At 40.3% G+C, this 19,355-nt stretch overlaps 1 protein-coding gene across 15 annotated transcripts in view; it reads left to right on the top strand.

Annotated features, from left to right (window-relative positions):
* PHLDB1 (pleckstrin homology like domain family B member 1) overlaps positions 1–18,988 on the top strand; it is a 196,293-nt gene extending 177,305 nt beyond the window's left edge. For 10 of the 15 annotated variants that reach the window (XM_073602503.1, XM_073602494.1, XM_073602502.1 and 7 more), the window contains 4 exons: positions 2,504–2,589; positions 3,249–3,278; positions 15,114–15,152; positions 16,755–18,988. In XM_073602503.1, coding sequence (XP_073458604.1) covers positions 2,504–2,589; positions 3,249–3,278; positions 15,114–15,152; positions 16,755–16,895 — 296 coding nt within the window. In that variant the 3' untranslated portion in view covers positions 16,896–18,988. The remainder of the gene's footprint in view (positions 1–2,503; positions 2,590–3,248; positions 3,279–15,113; positions 15,153–16,754) is intronic. The other 5 variants (XM_073602501.1, XM_073602507.1, XM_073602498.1 and 2 more) reach the window with 2 other exon arrangements.
* Positions 18,989–19,355: the final 367 nt, after the last annotated feature.

Raw genomic sequence — 19,355 nt, 5'->3', positions numbered from 1 at the left:
CAGCCCAGACTTTAACCCGATTGAACATCTTTGGAGAGATCTGATAATGGCTGTACACCAATGCTCCCCATCTAACCTGATGGAGCTTGAGAGGTCCTGCAAAGAAGAATGGGAGAAACTGCCCAAAAATAGGTGTGCCAAGCTTGTAGCATCATACTCAAAAAGACTTGAGACTGTAATTGGTGCCAAAGGTGCTTCAACATAGTATTGAGCAAAGGCTGTAAATACTTACGTACGTGTGATTTTTTTTTTTTTTTTTTTCGTATTTTTAATAAATATGCAAAGATTTCAAAAAGCTTCTTTCACGTTGCCATTAAGGGGTATTGTTTGTAGAATTTTAACCACTTCCGGACCGCTGCACGACGAAGTATGTCCAAACTTTGAAGGGGGATACTGTTGTTATGGCAGCAGCTAGCTGCCTTAACCCCGGTATCCCCGTTTTCGTGCGGCGACCGGCTTTCTGATAAAAGTGGTCCCTGCGGCGGATTCGCCACAAGATCACTTTTATCGGTGGCGGGAGAGGGCCCCCCCCTCCCGCCACGATCCGCTGCCCTCCGCCGCTTACCGGAGCCGTCGGTAGTGGCAGAGGCGATCGCGTCCGTCTCCATCCTGTGTCTGGAGACGAGTGAGGCTAAGATGGCGCCCACTCGTCTCCATGACACTGCTGGGCGGAAGCGACGTCAAAACGCCCACGCCTCTTAAAGGCATATTTTTTTCAATGTCATTTTTTTTAATTACTTTTTTTTTTATTGCATTTTAGTGTAAATATGAGATCTGAGGTCTTTTTGACCCCAGATCTCATATTTAAGAGGTCCTCTCATGCTTTTTTCTATTACAAGGGATGTTTACATTCCTTGTAATAGAAATAAAAGTGACACAATTTTTTTTTTTTTTTTAAACAGTGTAAAAAAAAATAAAATAATGTAAAATAAATAATAAAAATAAAAAATATTTTTTTTAAACCCCCCCCCCCCCCGTCCCGACGAGATTGCGCGCAGAAGCAAACACATACACGAGTAGCGCCCGCATATGAAAACGGTGGTCAAACCAATCATGTGAGGTATCGCTGCAACCGGTAGAGCGAGAGTAATAATTCTAGCCCTAGACCTCCTCTGTAACGGAAAACATGCAACCTGTAAAATTTTTTAAACGTCACCTATGGAGATTTTTGAGGGTAAAAGTTTGACGCCATTCCACGAGCGGGCGCAATTTTGAAGCGTGACATGTTGGGTATCAATTTACTTGGCGTAACATTATATTTCACAATATAAAAAAAAAATGGACTAACTTTACTGTTGTCTTATTTTTTTTATTTAAAAAAGTGAATTTTTTCCAAAAAAAAGTGTGCTTATAAGACCGCTGCGCAAATACGGTGCAAAAAAAAGTATTGCAACGACCGCCATTTTATTCTCTAGGGTGTTAGAAAAAAAAAACATATATAATGTTTGGGAGTTCTAAGTAATTTTCTAGCAAAAAAAAATGTTTTAAACATGTAAACACCTAAAAGCCAAAACTAGGCTGGTCCTTAAGTGGTTAAGGAAAATAATGAATTTAATTCATTTTGGAGTAAGGCTGTAACATAACAAAATGTGGAAAAAGTGAAGCTTGAATACTTTCTGGATGCACTAAATTTTATTCAAAGTTTTTTTTTGTTTTGTTTTTTTTCCCCAGAGAATAGGTGCAGGATCCCAACCATGACCCCCCCCCCCGCACCATCTTTTTGAATGGTGGGGGTGGCCAAATTTCAGTAACGGTGAGAGGATCTTAAAGAGGCAATAAATAAGAGTGTGTTACAGTATGTGTGGAATTCAGAGATGCGCTGTGTATAGAGTGCAGAGTTAAGGAATGCGCTGTGAACAAAGTGCAGGGTTCAGGGGTGCGCTATGTGCAGAGTGTAGAGTTCAGGGGTGCACTACATAAGCCAGAGGTATCCTGTGGGCAGAGGGTCTTGCAAAAGTGGTGTTTTTGCTTTTCTTGTGTGTGTATCTATATACAGTATGTGATTTCCCTGCAGCTGTATGGGACAGTTTTATCCCAGTGTATATTTATATATAATTTTGTTAGCATTTTCTCATATTGATAGGTATTTGATGTCTATTTGTGTTGTTATGCCATGACCTGTGAAAACAATTATTGACCTATTTTTTTTTCTATTTATTTACCATTTTTTCACTATAAAGCTGGTTATGCAGTCATATACATTGATGTCAGATGGTTGAGATACAATTTTTTTTTTTTTTTTTTTTATGCAAGTGATTTTAACAATTGCACCTCAGTGCTACATTCAAATCCCTCCCTTTCTTTTGCTACGTTTTGTCTATACATTCTTGGTATACTCGCATGTAATTTACTTTGTTATAGTTCACATAAAAAAAATTTATGTTGCCTTTTAGGTTCTGCTTTGCAAAGAATAATGCACTTGTTTGTACAGTCAAAGACAAGATGCTTTATTGCTATGGTGTCATTTAATTTACTTGTAATTTTTACTGTTTTTTTTCTACAGACAAACATGAAGCAAAGCTGAAAGGTGTCATCTATTTCCAGGCAATAGAGGAAGTGTACTATGATCACCTGAGGAATGCAGCAAAGGTGAGATTATAATATAATGAGGGGAATTTATCAAAATTGTGTCAGCCACAATCTGGAGCAGTTGTGCATGGCAACCAATCAGCATCCATCTTTCATTTTCTGAGCTTAACTTAACAACCTGAAGATGGAAGATGATGATTGGTTGGCATGCACAGCTGTTCCAGATGCTGCATGCTACAGTTTTGATAAATGTTCCCCAAGGTGTTTAGTGGGCCATAGTATGCCAGTTCTTACACCAAGAACAGTGGGCAGTAAAGGATATGCCAGTCCTTGCTGGAATCCCAATACAGTGTTCTCTCTGACTTAGACACGTAATAACATACGGCATACTTGTCCTGAGGTTTTTTTTCCTCATATTTTTTATATACAAAAATGTAAGATCTGCATTAGCATACAAATACAATACAAATTGTGATGAGTACCTATACCCAGAGCTTACATAGAAGAACTCAACATAAAGTTCTGGTTCTCACTGAGTTGTCATAAACAAAGCTCAAAACTGTTGCTGGACCAAGTATGGCCAGCCCTTATCCACCCATGTTTTTTTCTTTTTCAGAACTGAGCAGTATATCTTATTTCCAATAATTTTTATTTTAGCTAATTTTATTTTATATCTTACTATCCTTTTTAGTCTTAGTCAACTGTTTTTTCCTCCACAGAAAGGAATATTTAACCTCAGTCTGGCTTCTGTATGTAGACTGCACGCAAAGCCTTTTTTACTGCTCTCCAAATTTTGCTCCTTTTAAAATAATACTAATGTAGAAATAACACATTGGAGTTCAAGGATGTTTTATGTGCTATTAAAGCTAACAAGGACATATTTATGCAGCATTTAAGTGCTTTGCAAAAGTGATTAAATGAGATTCTTGTTTTGGTGTGTTACAATTAACCGCATGTTTAATTTCTAAATAACATTGATTCTTAACAATAAAGTGATCTTGTTGTTACGCACAAGTTAACTTGAAGTTTCTGAATACTTGAATTCAAAGGGAAACCAGTGTATTTGAAGTGCGAAAACATTTTGATTTATTATTGTAATATTTGCCTGTTTATCAACTCGGAAATCCTTGGGGTATGAATAAGTTCTGTCTGTTATGACATGGCACCAACTAGAAATGACAAAATACACGGGTAGAAAGGATCTGGACCAGATGGCTTCCACCCACAAGTCCTCCGAACACTCTGCTCAGTTATTTCTAGTCTACATTTTAGAGACTATGAAAAATAATAATATAACCAATAGCCAGCATGGAGTTCTGAAGGTCAGATGTTAGACATTTTTTTTGATGAGGAAGATAGCAATGACTTAGACAGATAGGTGGTTGGGGTTGTAGTAAATTTTAGACTTTGCTAAAACCTTAGACACCGTTCTAAGCTCCATGCCGTAACCCCTTCAGTACAAGCATGTTTCTTTATTTCCAAAAAATGTGGCAAAAAATTAGATCAAGCCTACTTTTCAAAAAGAGTTCTTTTTGGGGGTTTGTGCACTGTCCTTACTTTTCAGAAAGTAAATGAAAGTTGTTGGTTTTTTTTGTTGTTTTTGTTTTTTTTTTTTTTATTTTATTTTTTTTTTAATTTCTGTTTTTTTTTAACTACATATAATATAACGAAATAAAAAAAACCCAGTTATTAAATACCACCAAATAAAAGCTCTGTCTGCCTAAAAATGCTATAACATGCATTTGAGTGTTGCTTGATGAAGTAATTGTCAGTCATTATAGCACTGAAAGATAGTAATGAAGGGGTAATACAGGCTGGTACGCAAATAGTTAAGGAAGAAATTACACTTCCATTGCTTTGTCCCAACCCAGTTCTTTCATGTTGAAGTTGCCTTAATTTCTTTGGATAGTGTAAATAGGGCAGTTGGGGTGTACTTGAATTGGATCTGGGTCTCATAAGGTTCCTTTCACACCTGTGCAACTTAGGATCTGAATTGTGAGACCCAATGTCGCAGGACATGTGAAATAGCATGCATCGCTATGAGAGCTTTTCCAATTAACACTGCTGAAGTTGCTGCAACTACAGAAAAGGTTCCTGCACTACTTTGACATGACCTCAATGCCAGAGAGTGTAAAAGTCTAATCAAAGGAACTTCAAAGTCGTATCAAAGTCAGACTCCAAAGTTGCACTGAAAATCGCTCAATTTTGGAGTCGGCTAGTGTGAAAGAAGCCTTAGTCAGACTCTCTGCTCGTTGTTGAAGAGGGCCAATGTAAGGTTCTTGCAGCATCAACTGTTACTGTCTCAAATTCGATCTGGCAAACTATTGTCCAAGTATATGCTATCAAGCACTGAGAACGCAGTCTGCAAGAACAGTACATGCATTCTGGGCACTTGATTGTCCGTTCATGCATTCAAGTTTTTTTTTTTTTTTAATTATATATTGTTTTCACAACATGTCATATAACAGATTGATGAAAAATAGGAAACATACGCGTCCAGTGGGTAGTACAGTGACACAATAAAATATAGTTTCTTTATCGTACATCATGGGACACAGAGCCTAAGTAATAACTTAATGGGTTATGGGCTACCTTCAGGTGATTGGACACTGGTATACCCAATACAGGAAGTTCACTCCCCTACATAACCCCTCTTCCTTCCAGGAGTACCTCAGTTTTTTCGCCAGTGTCTAAGGTGTTGGTCACGAGTGAAGATGTGCTCTGAGGAGCTCCAGGAGGGATCCATGCTGGATTTAAATAACCTCCACAACTGGATCCATCCAAGCCACCGAGGCCACAGGATGGTACCCAGGCCTCGCATAGAAGAACAAGGTTTTGCCTGTAAGCCTCTCTTTGAGGGCTGGACCCCAGGAACCAGGACTCTTTTTGGTCTTGCTACATTACCTAAAGTTGCTTCTGAGGGGTGCTATACAGGTCCAAAGGAGTGGAACCCCTATTAAGGGACCTGGTCTTTGAATGTTTACTAACGCAGCCCACCGTGATGGGTGAAGTTTGGATCTGTCTATTTGAGCAATATCCTGTAGCGAAGATAAGGTAAGGGAAGAAACCTAGGAACTGTAAAAGGTCCACCTATGCATTTTCTTCCATATAATAAACATTGTATGCCTTAAAATCTCCACTAGAGGGAGTAAATGACACATACCTTGGTATGTTGCTCAGCAGCTCTGTGTCCTGGCTATGACAGCGTGTGTGGTCCCAGCAGTCAATGGGGGTTCTTATTTGAACAGATGGTGTTTCCTCTTCTGAGGGAACTAAGTGGGGGTACAACAGCAATTTATAATGACATTTTTTATGTATAAACTGCCCCTACTAAGACAAGTTAGTACATATCTTGCAGATTAAGGAGCCAAACACTCTGCTGATAAAACTCTCCCCTCCCCTCCCGGAGAGGTGCGGCAGCTTCACATATATTACTTTTATATTTCAAACTTGCCTTTTGTTATAAACACTGTCCAGCAAGGGGATTGGTGCACCCCAGACCTTGTACTTAGGCAGTGAGTTCGCCGCTCTGGCAAGGAGCCAGACGGCGTTCGCAGCCTCCTCCTCATCGGGTCTGCATTTGCAGACCCGAATGCTGTTCGCACACGCGGACTAGATCTTTTTTGAAAGAAGGAGAGGGGTGTGGTCTAAGAAACAGGCGGTGCCGTGTGCGGGACGTAGCGTCCTCGTGGAGCACATGGCGCACACGCTGAGGAGCAGAAGCCGCTGAGGATGCCAGATCAGGCTCACACCTGAGGCTTTAAAAGACAGACACAGACATTTGACACAGTTCCCCATAAACGTTTACTGTACAAAATAAGGTGCGTTGGCATGGACCATAGAGTGAGTACATGGATTGAAAACTGGCTACAAGGGCGTGTTCAGAGGGTGGTGATAAATGGGGAGTACTCAGAATGGTCAGGGGTGGGTAGTGGGGTTCCCCAGGGTTCTGTGCTGGGACCAATCCTATTTAATTTGTTCATAAACGACCTGGAGGATGGGATAAACAGTTCAATCTCTGTATTTGCAGACGATACTAAGCTAAGCAGGGCAATAACTTCTCCGCAGGATGTGGAAATCTTGCAAAAAGACCTGACCAAATTTATGGGGTGGGCGACTACATGGCAAATGAGGTTCAATGTAGAAAAATGTAAAATAATGCATTTGGGTGGCAAAAATATGAATGCAATCTATACACTGGGGGGAAAACCTCTGGGGGAATCTAGGATGGAAAAGGACCTGGGGGTCCTAGTGGATGATAGGCTCAGCAATGGCATGCAATGCCAAGCTGCTGCTAATAAAGCAAACAGAATATTGGCATGCATTAAAAGGGGGATCAACTGCAGAGATAAAACGATAATTCTCCCGCTCTACAAGACTCTGGTCCGCCCGCACCTGGAGTATGCTGTCCAGTTCTGGGCACCAGTCCTCAGGAGGGACGTACTGGAAATGGAGCGAGTACAAAGAAGGGCAACAAAGCTAATAAAGGGTCTGGAGGATCTTAGTTATGAGGAAAGGTTGCGAGCACTGAACTTATTCTCTCTGGAGAAGAGACGCTTGAGAGGGGATATGATTTCATTTTACAAATACTGTACTGGTGACCCCACAATAGGGATAAAACTTTTTCGCAGAAGAGAGTTTAATAAGACTCGTGGCCACTCATTACAATTAGAAGAAAAGAGGTTTAACCTTAAACTACGTAGAGGGTTCTTTACTGTAAGAGCGGCAAGGATGTGGAATTCCCTTCCACAGGCGGTGGTCTCAGCGGGGAGCATTGATAGCTTCAAGAAACTATTAGATAATCACCTGAATGACCGCAATATACAAGGATATGTAATGTAATACTGACACATAATCACACACATAGGTTGGACTTGATGGACTTGTGTCTTTTTTCAACCTCACCTACTATGTAACTATGTAACAGATGCTCTCATTATCAGAAATGTCTAAGAGCAACTGAGGAGAGGAAGTCTGACACACTAGAGGACACAGGAGCGCTGGGTCACGTAAGGGATGTATACAGGCATTTTCAGTACAGGAAATACAATTGTTATTCAGCACCAAGCTGATCTTTATGGTGGCATTGTTTTGCTAAACTATTGATCAGCTAGTAGTATATTTTTTCTTAAGTGCCTCTGCTTTTGTGCTTAGCACTATGACTTCCAGAGCTACCACTAAGGTACCTAAAATTCCACCCCCAGGCACTGGGAACTCCAGTCATGCCTCCACACTATCATCTTCTCTGGAGATACCAGACATGGCAAGCCAGGGTGAGTCATTGGAACCAACTGGTGGTGCAACTGCTTCTCACACTTCAGCCCCTGTATACGTGACTGAAGATGCATTTTCCTCTGCCCTGCAGGGCCTAGAAGGTAGATCAGCGGCTTTAATCGCATCCTCCATCCAAGTGGATAAGAAGCGTGTTAGAGCCACCTCCCCACCTCAAACCCTTTACCAAGGGAACAATAAGGACAGGATGAGGTATTACTCTCAGGCGATTGAGAGGAAAAACAAGCCAATTATTTCTCTGCGGAGGAAACAACAGTTGATGATTCAGCTTCGCAATCTGAGGTACAAACTCTTATGGAGATGGTACGTTCCACTTTCATGCTACCCCTAACAGAGTCAGCTGAAAGTCCGGTTTCTTCCTTGGGTTCTTTAAAACCTTTACAGCCTTTTCATGCGTTTTCGGTCCATGCATTACTAGAAAAGCTTATTTATGCTGAATGGGATCATCCGGATAAGCATTTTCTCCCATCAAAGAGATTCTCAGTTCTCTTTCCCATGGAGGAGAAATTCACCAAAAAATGGAAGGTACCAGCAGTTGACGCTGTGATTTCCAGTGTGAATAAAAGTTTAACTTGTCCAGTAGACAATGCACAAATATAATGGAAAAGGAAATGATTAATGCGCTACCTGAAAGGAAAGAAACCAAAGCTGCTACAAACCATGTGACCAAAATGTGAACCAATACTGAATAAATTGTAGAATCCAACAGTTCCGGTAAGCGTACCCCATCTATTCATGAGTTTGATGACATCTGAGTTGAGATTTGGGAAGCAGAAGGAACTGTTATACTGTTTACACCCATTCACTTTTTTCTTTGACTACACGTCATCATTTGGACATTATTTTATGTTTACAGGGACATTCTGTTCATAGGATATATGTGTGTTTTAGCACTAAGAATTTTGGGAGTTTCCACCATCTCGTTTTCTGAGATCAAACGTTCCCAAAGATCCAGGGAAAAAGCAATCTCTGTTTCAAGCATTAGACCGATTACTGGCTCAGGGGGTGATCCTACAGATCCCCACAGAAGAGCAAGGTTTGGGGTTTTATTCAAACCTTTTTACGGTACTGAAGCCAAATGTGGATGTCAGACCCATTCTAGATCTAAGGAATCTAAATCAGTTCCTGAAGATCTGCTCCTTTCGCATGGAGTTGATCAGGTCAGTAGTTTCCATCCTACAAGGAAGAGAACTTCTGGCATCCATCGACATCAGAGATGCATATCTGCATGCCCCTATATTTCCCGCTCACCAAAGGTTTCTGCGATTCGAAGTAGAGCAGCAGCACTTTCAGTTTGTAGCCTTGCCCTTCGCGCTAGCTACAGCACCCCGGGTGTTCACAAAAGTGCTGGCCCCACCTCTAGCCAGGTTAAGGGCACAGGGCATAACAGTTTTGGCGTACCTAGACGATCTACTTCTAATAGATCAGTCAGTGGCTCGCTTGGAGCAAAGTGTATGCATTACAACCAGTTACCTGAAAAGTCTGGGATGGATTCTCAACCTTGAGAAGCCTTCCTTAAAACCGCTAAGAAAGCTGGAGTATTTGGGCATGATCATAGACACAGCCCAGAAAAAGGTGTTCTTGCCTCCAGCAAAAATCAACTCCATACGAGAGCTGGTCCGGATGGTCAGGTCAAAAGTAAATCTCTCAATTCGCCTTTGCATGAGGTTGTTAGGAAAGATAGTGGCTTCGTTCGAGGCAGTCCCCTATGCCCAGTTCCATTCGAGACTTGCAAAACAGTATCCTGTCTGCTTGGAACAAAACGATCCAAGCTTTGGACTTGCCAATGCGGCTGTCCCCAAGGGTGCCGCAAAGCCTCAGTTGGTGGTTACTAACCCAGAATCTGCTGAAAGGAAAATCCTTCAGACCAATTATCTGGACAGTAGTAATGACAGATGCCAGCCTTTCAGGCTGGGGAGCAGTATTAGAGAAGACGACTGTCCAGGGACAGTGGTCAAGAACCGAAAGAGCCTTGCCCATCAACATCCTAGAGATTTGGGCAGTGCGTCTGGCTCTGAAATCCTGGACTTCCAGGTTAAGAGATTGTTCTGTCAGGATCCAATCTGACAATGCCACGGCTGTGGCCTATATCAATCACCAAGGGGGGCACCAAGAGTCTCTCAGCACAGAGAGAGGTGAACCATATTCTAACTTGGGCAGTAAGGAATGTTCCGTGCCTATCGGCAGTCTTCATTCTGGGAGTAGAGAATTGGCAGGCGGACTATTTAAGTCACCAGCAGTTATTCCCGGGGGAATGGTCTCTTCACCCTGACATTTTTCGGGCTGTTTGCCAAAGATGGGGGACTCCGGACGTGGATCTTCTAGCGTTCAGATTCAACACTAAGTTAGTCAACTTCCTGTCCAGGACAAGGCATCCACTCGCATGCAGGACAGATGCTTTGGTGACCCAGTGGGATCAGTTTTCACCAATCTATGCATTCTCCCCTATTCATTTGCTGCCAAAACTTCTTTGCAGGATCAAGCTGGAAAGTAAGCTGGTAATTCTGGTAGCACCAGCATGGCCCAGAAGGTCATAGTATGCAGAAATCGTAAAGATGGTAGTGTAGGATCAATGGTCCCTTCCACTAAGGCCAGACCTGCTCTCACAGGGGCCGATATTCCATCCTACTTTACGAACGCTAAATTTAACGGCCTGGCTATTGAAACCCACATTCTGAAGAAACGTGGGCTTTCCGGGTCAGTTATCTCTACTTTGAATAATGCAAGTAAGCCAGCTTCCAGAGCTATATATTATAGAGTCTGGAAAGCTTATGTTTCCTGCTGTGAATCCAAGGGTTGGCACCCTCAGAGATATATCATAGGCAGAATTCTTGCCTTTCAACAACCAGGCATAGAGATGAAATTGGCCTTGAGTTCTATTAAGGGCCAAGTCTCAGCCTTCGATCTTATTTCAAAGACCACTTGCTACGCGTTCTTTAGTTTAGGGGTTTCATGCAAGGGGTGATGCGGATTAATCCGCCAGCTAAATCATCTTTGAGCCTTTGGGACTTGAACTTTGTTTTGTCAGTGTTACAAAAACAGCCTTTTGAACCGATGCAGCATATTCCCTTACTCCTTCTGACAAGGAAGCTGGTATTCTTGGTTGCTATATCCTCAGCAAGGAGGGTTTCGGAATTTGGCTGCTCTGTAAGGAGCCATATTTGATTATTCATGAGGACAGAGTGGTGTTACGCCCTCGTCCAGACTTTTTGCCAAATGTGGTTTCAGGTTTTCACCTGAACCAAGATATTGTCTTGCCATCGTTTTTTCCAAAACCATGTTCCAGGTAAGAAAAGTCACTACATTGTCTTGATGTGGTGAGAGCAGTGAAAATCTATTTAAAGACAGCTACTCAGATTCGTAAGACTTATTTATTCTGCCAGAGGGTCCTAAGAAGGGACAGGCAGCATCGAAATCCATTGTCGCTAAGTGGATTCGGCAAGTTATAATTCAAACTTATGATTTAAGGGGTAAGATTCCCCCTTTTCAAGTTAGGGCGCACTCTACCAGGTCAGTTAGTGCTTCTTGGGCAGTGCGTCACCAGGCCTCCATGGCTCAGAGATGCAAGGCTGCAACTTGGTCTTCAGTACATACATTCACAAAATTTTATCAGGATGTAAGGAGGTATGAGGATATCGTCTTCGGGCGCAGTGTGGTGCAGGCAGCAGTATGTTCTCAGGTCTGGGGGTGCCCTGCGGGTTGTGTCTCCCTCCCCTCAAATAGCATTGCTATGGGACGTCCCATTAAGTTATTACTTGGGCTTTGTGTCCCATGATGTACGATAAAGAAAATAGGATTTTTATAACAGCTTACCTGTAAAATCCTTTTCTTGGCGTACATCATGGGACACAGAGGTCCCTCCCCTCTTTTATGGGGTTTAAGTATATTGCTTTGCTACAAAAACTGAGGTACTCCTGGAAGGAGGAGGGGTTATATAGAGGAGTGAACTTCCTGTATTGGGTATACCAATGTCCAATCACCTGAAGGTGGCACATAATCCATTAAGTTATTACTTAGGCTCTGTGTCCCATGATTTACGTCAAGAAAAGGATTTTACAGGTAAGCTGTTATAAAAATCCTATTTTTATGCAGCTGTGGTCTACACTCCCCAAGTTTTAAAAAGTGAATGTGGCAGCATAAGCTGATGCCAGTTTTGGGAGTAAAGTTTTACAGGCTGCAGTCTTACTGGCCTGTATCATTTTTTTTCTTTAGTTTTTTTTTTTTTTTTATTGTTTTTGTTTTTTTACCCGCCCTGTTATGCCACTGCTTTGGATGTCCCATCCAAAGAAGAACTGTGTCCTCCAATTAACAGAAGAGAAAATAGGATTTTCTTTACACCTTCTCTATAATCCTTCCCATGTGTTAGAGGACACAAAAATCATGCCCCCCTTGGCCCCTCCGTTATTTAACCAATAAAGCTCATTTAGTGCTTAAATTGAAATAAAAGTTTGAAAATATAAACCCTTTTTCTGTGTTTTTTTTTTTTTTTTTTTACCCCAGGCCAGACCTCACAACTATATTACATTTTTCATTTTATTTATTTAACAGATTAGGTATTGATCAAAATTAACTGTCTGGGGCTTTTTATTCAGAAATGATGAGGGAAATCACTTTAAATGATAATTAAAAAGATGTTTTTACTGTACTTTTCACTCTGTTTTACCCATTTTCAATTTGATAATCACACTTCGAAAGTGACAAGTTTACTCAAAACCCTTTCAACACTTTGATGTTAATAATTTTTCACTTTGAACTTTAAAACCCTGTAAGCAAATTATTTACTTATGCCGTAATATTTCTTTATGTTAGCAAGTTTTCATTGAAAAGTCCACAAAAGTAATTTGGCCTAACAAATCTGCTTCTATACTTGGCAAACTGTTCTGTTGCATTGTTGTTCTGTTGGGATTTTTAATATGCCCAAGCTTAGAAAATAGCTGGGAGACTAAGATAGACTAGCCCCATGGAAGTCTATATAGGGCTGTAACGTGCCTGTGCGGCCAGGAGCGAGGGACTGGTGATGTTGGGTTAAATAAACGAATGGAGGCCATGGCAGATGGATCTTGGTAAGTATATATCTGTGGAGGGGGAGGGTGGGATCATGGCTCAGGGCAAAGGGGTAAAGGATAACTGAACTTTGTTTTGAAGTGTTATTCTTTATCTAGGAATTGCCTATATGCATATTTGGTTGCTCTTTCTCTCTAATCTCTCTCTAGAATAAAATATATTTTAATCTATTTAATGTTGTCTGTACCATCGAGTCACTCAAGTTTTTTTTTTTTTTTTTTACTTTTCTGCACAACTATAGAACTGTCTATGAATCTATGAAACGCCCCATGAAAATATATTAATTTGGGAAAATGTACTATGGGTGTCAGAGGCAAACCTATCTTCCAGTGAGGGCTTGGTCCCTGAGCAACCAATATGGGGTCAAACCATATACCAACTTTACCCAATTCAGTCTATACCTTCTGTCCTTTTGTAGTTAATCCACATTATTTATAATTTAGAAGATTCTTTTTTTTTTTTTTCAGTGTTACATTGTGATGACCTCAGGAAAAATATATTTATAATGTGTAACTTGTTATACTATTAAGATAATCTCGAGTTTGGTTAGTGCATACAAGTTGTTAACACAATAGTGCCATTTTAACCCATTTTGTGATTAAACCAATTACATTGCTTAATATAGGCACATTACCTCCTAGAACATACAACATATTTGTTTGGACCTGAGGATTAATGGACAGAAGAGTTATTTTTGTTTTCCCCATTTCTGTCATGCTGGAGCATTGTACTACATTGTGCTCTTATTGAATGCTCTGTAGTAGGATTGCTACTGATGACTACTCCAGCAATAACACCCACCGGAAACCCCAGCAGCATATTGCATGGACCCTCCTAGAATGACACTGGAACCAACAAATGTATTTTCAGCATTATGTAAAACCTTGACTTAGAATACGATTGATAAATTATAAAAACAGCGAGTGAGCATTGTATGGTGATGGGCTAGTTTACCCACAAGTAGGTTGCGTTGGTGTACTTTCATTTTGTTTTTATTTAGTGCCAGAGATAAAAAAACCTGTACGACAGGACCCCAGGTAACATTCCCTATTTATTTTTTGGCGTGCCTAATTTATTGGATATGGCACGTGCTTTGACTGAGACTAAGGGGTCCATTTAAAAAAACTAGCAGTATGGCCATACTGGAGTTATACCACTGCTTTGAAGGAAAAAAAATGAACATTAATAAAGAGCAGTCATGTGCTTGAAAAAACTGCATTGCTCTTCTTTGGTTCAGGGGCCCAAATCCAGCTTAGTTCAATATGAGTGCAAGCAAAAATAGACTGGAGGTGAGCCTGATCGCATGACCTGTCAGTCTCATGACTGGCTGTCCAGCAATCAAGTTCTCTCTGCTGTGTTAAGCAGAGAATTCCAATACCTGCCTTAGCCTGCATTTTATGAATGGGCTGCAAAATGCAGGTCACGGGTTTTAACAATAATAGAAAGTATAAAGCAGAGAGGGCAGCCATAACTAATCACTATTATAAATGTTTGACCGCCAAAAAATGGCTTGCTGATAATATGGACTACAACATACCAATGTTAAGTGCCCCTCTCTGTGTCAGTGTGTGTTTATTGATTCTGCACGTGTAAAAGTTTCATCTAATCCCCTGCATGTTTAATTGCAAATTTTACGCAAAACTGGAAATTCAGTATTTGGTGAAATCTGGTATGTTGATATGTATCCGAGACTCACTCACCTTTTAAAAGTCTCTTCTCCAGGATCTGTTGAATATATAATTTTATTTTTTTACTCTCTCCAGTCATTGTATTGCTATCCAGTCCTGTTTTAGGTGAAAAAATAGTAGTCCAGCTTTATACCTGAAACTTCCCTCAAAATGTGGCCTAGTTGTAAGTCATGGCAGGTAGACAAGCAGAACGTTCATCTTTTCTGTGTAAAACAAGCACCCTCTTACAGGTCATGTTTTCAGGATTGCGTTAACTGTACACAGATTTGCGTTACTCATTAATTACTGCAACTGTTCTCACTTTGCAAAAGGTAGAAAGCATGACCTGTTTGTGATACCCAATGACGAGTTGAGAAACACTAAGAGCACTGGAGGTATATTCACTATATTAACATACTGTTGTCAAAACTGAATATTTCAGCATACTTGATTTACAGGTTTATGCATGTTAACTCTGTTACTGCATGTATGAATCTGTGCACCTGGTTTATACCAGTTTTTATATAATTTTGCACTGAATTCCTCTCTTGTCCTTCATAGCAGATTTCTGACTTTCTCTCTTTACCCCTGTGGAAGGAGGTGGGTGAGAATGTGTATTGGTTTGCTTTGCAATTGGTTATTGCCTCATTTCAGAATCTTTTTTTATGTTAAAATTGTATGACTTGCTAGCTACGATTATAATATGTGAAATAAATATCTTTACTGGAAACCTGTCTGAATCAGCCAAACAAACCTGTGCTGGAAATGATAGCTGTAGAATTAAAATAGTGAGTGTGATTAGTTGTGGAGTTTCTTTTGTCCCATGTTAATCAAAATGCACCTTTCATTGCTTATAAAGTCTTTAAAACAGAAAAAAAACACCTTCTGAAATATGAAAGTATTTACGGCATACTAAGACCGCATACAGTTCAGTGCTATTCCTTGCAGCTCATTCCTGGTTCATCGTCCTCCATCTTCAGCTATTGATAATTTAACTCCTGTGTGCCTGTTGGAGTTGCGCAAATAGAACTGTCTGGTTTTTGTTTGTTTTTTTTTTTTTTTATGCGCCCCCAAGAGGTTTGTGCTATGATGTGCCAGTATGCATAGCATAATAGCACATTATAGCAGACTTAAAGTGGTAGTAAACACTGCTTGCTCACTTGTACCTACAGGTAAGCTTATACTGAAGCTTATCTGTAGGTACAGGGAATATCTCCTATACCTGCACCATTTAGGAGATATCCACAACTTCTGCAGCCAGTGACGTCACCTGCACATACACACTGTGTTCTGAGGGGACAGCATTCCGTCCATTCAGAGCGCTGTGCCATGGCTCCCGTGCAACACCCGAGAGGAAGAGCGGGGGAAGAAGGAAGCCCTGTCATCAGTGACAGCGCACCGCTGGAGGGTTTTGTTTTAAGGCAAGTATCTCATAATGTGCTAGTGATACATACTAAGACATTATGCCATTAACTTGCAGGGGAAATTTTTTTTTCTTTTTTTTTTTTTTTTTTGATACTTTGCTACCACTTTAATTGTCAAACGAAGCCCTCCAGCAACGCATGGTCAGTGCTTAATTTGGTCCTAGGAGCTTCCATTTTCTCCCAGTCTTCCTATCAGGTTAACTCTGTTCAATCACTTGAATGGCCTGGCTCCGCATGTGTGGTTCAGTGTACATTTACTGCTGACAGGCAGGAAGACGCGTTTAAACCCTGCCTGGTAGAGGTTCATTTAAAAATTAAAAGTGTAATTACACTTTAAGATAACAATACTATTGAAATGGTGGCTGCAATTTTCAGTCTTTATATCAATTCCTATGTCCCTGTAAAGCCCCTGGATCTAGGCCCCAGCTTGTAAGCAAAGCCTTGACTCCTACCAAGTCTGCAGAAGTGCCCCTTTCCCATGCTAAGCTTTACCCTGCATTTTATCTGTCAATTACTGAAACCTCTTCTGGCCATTGAGGCTGTAGAATTTGACTGCTGAATGACAGTTAGGCTTAGCAACACTTCTGATACTTCTTAGTCCATCGTTTTACTCTGTATTATGCATAAAATAGGATGTTTGGTTTTTAGTTTGTCACTTCCATTTTTCCATATAATCAGTATGTGTATTAAAAAGTATTTTAACTGTGTAACCAAGAAACTTGTAAGCAACTTATAAACCACATTTTATAATTGATATTACCGTATATTTTTCTTACAGAGCCCCAACCCTGCACTGACATTTTGTGTCAAGACCCATGACCGGCTGTATTATATGGTGGCTCCTTCTGCAGAAGCCATGAGAATCTGGATGGATGTAATTGTAACAGGGGCCGAAGGGTACACTCAGTTTATGAACTAATGCAGGCGACAATTCCAGCTTTCACCACTCCATCATTCTCCTCAGGACCCAGAAAAAATGAGAACTGCATATTTTCCACTGTTAATATTAAATGAAAATTGTGTGTAATTTATATTTAATACATATCTTCTAAGTAGGTTCTAGCAGTTTATATGGTATGGATAAAAAGGTACACGTCGGTTTGTTTGTTTTTTTTGCTTTTATTGTTTGTATTTTAAATTCTCTATTTAATGAAGCTGCTGTCTACATACGTTTTTATTCTTTGACATTTTGTCAACATGTATCACTGTGCTGATGTATCACTAGCAAATTATAGACAGCTTGTTATCACTGGCTACCACATTGTATCGTACTAGAAAGATAATTGTGTAAAGTATACAGTGCTTTTAAAAGGTCTGGATACCCGTTTTTTATTGTCTTCGTGGCGTTGAGTACTATTAACCACTCGTGGAAAGGAGCTTTGAGTCCACATCAGGTTCCAGGGTTTAAAAGGCCTTTGCTATATTTTCTTTTAAGTGGATCAGTTCAAATTAACACATTCGTCTTGTATTAAGTTTGGCGGAGTGGTTGAGATTATTCAGAAAGGACATTACGCAGACAATGAAAAAAGCTTGGGTGTGTGAGTTCTAGATAAATGCTCCGTTCTTAAATAGCAAAATACTCAATTGCAAAATAAATGCAGTTATGGTCTATTATTTTGCTAGAATGCCAGTTTTGCACATTGCTGTTTGTTTTTTTTTCTTTGTTTTTTTAATGGATAATCACCAAAAGTAATATGTAAAGATCACAGCAACTGCAGGATTTGAAGTTTTTGCATTATAAGAGCAATAAGATTTTGTGATGCAGTCCAACAAGGCTATCAGTGTGCCAGATTTTGCACCATATGCTATAGTGAGAATTTGGTTTTAATTCAGCAAGTGGCAACTTCATTTTTCTTTGCTGATTAGGGCACATCCTAAACAAGTGGAGATCATGATCAAGCTAGCAGCTATGGTGCTAAACATTTAGTTCCATAAAGGAGTCTTTTACATAGGAACGCTTACTAATAGAGACTGGGAGATTCAAATGATTGCAGGCAGTCTTTTGGAACGATGATTCTTTCTTTTGCCAAGCAGACATTTCTGTAAAGCCTAGTTCTGAAAACTCACATGTGTGGACAAGTGTTCACTGTGCACCTAAAATGTGGGCTATATGAAGTAATGGTTTTGTCTACTTTAAATCACTAATGCTATGAAAAACACAGGTTTTCACTTGTATGTTCAGATAACTGTTTGGTACTTGTTCATCATCTGCCAGTTTCTTTAATGACTGTATCTGTTACATATTGCACACATTGAAATATTCAATCAGTACCTTAGAAAAATCTATGAACTTGCCATATGATATTTTAATGCTTTTGTAGATTACCCTTTCTATCTTGAATCACAGAACAGAAAATATAGTGTCCTCCAAAAGTGAAGTCTCATTTTCTCTGCTGGGAGGCCAATAAATATGGTGTCTGTAGGTTAGAGTACTTGAACCCAATGTTATGACCATGCAATATATATCTATACCTTTTATATAAGAAGGCTATTGACTTCTGTTTGAGATGTGTATATCTTGTATTATTTGACCAACTGTATGGTGCTGCCTTTTTATTTCCAATATTATTTTTATGACGAGCAGGTCATGTAAGCCTTTTTACCTGCAACAGAATCTGTTATATGCAAATATAGATGTGTGTATTTTCTTTAATTTACAGCTCTTATAATACTGCCTTTTTTGTGTCCCACGCTTGCAACAGAGCTTGTAAAACTGCCCATATTTTGCAATGGGCACTTTTATGTTATGATAACCATATGCCACCTGTGCCTTTACAATATATGCCAATAAACAGAAACTAGACTTTGTTTTTCCTCATTTGTACAAGGAATTCATGCTTCTAAATAACTTTTAAAAAGCCTTAAAGCATTCTAAAACCATATGTAATCCAAGTTCTGCACAGTGCCACCAAATTATTTTCTCAGCAGTAGGAGTGTTGCTGAACAGCTGAAAGTATTACACGATCTTCTGCAATGTTATATTTGTTGCAAAATAAACACGAGGTGACCTAATTTCCTGTGTTCTGCTCTTTAAGGCCTCTTTCACACGGGGCAGATCAGTCATGATCCGCCCCGTGAACATCCGCTTGCTCAGCGGGGATAGCTCCGCCGATCCCCGCTGAGCAGGAAGATGACAGGTGCATCGCTGCACACTGTGCAGCGACGGACCTGTCAGAGCGCCGCTCTCCCCTATGGGGGGATCGGATGATGACGGTCCGTAGTGTCCGTCGTCATCCGATCCGATCCGAAAACGGAGGAAAAAGTAGGTTTTTCCTCCGTTACACTTTTCGGATCGGAGCGGGTCGGATGTCAGCGGACATGTCACCGCTGACATCCGACGCTCCATAGGGATGACTGTATGTCCGTTTTTCATCCGAAA

Source organism: Aquarana catesbeiana, linkage group LG10 (genome assembly GCF_042186555.1).
Source record: "Aquarana catesbeiana isolate 2022-GZ linkage group LG10, ASM4218655v1, whole genome shotgun sequence".
In the NCBI taxonomy this organism is placed as follows: Eukaryota; Metazoa; Chordata; class Amphibia; order Anura; family Ranidae; genus Aquarana; species Aquarana catesbeiana.
Note: the sequence above shows the minus strand (reverse complement) of the source record. Positions and strands in the feature narration are given on the sequence as shown.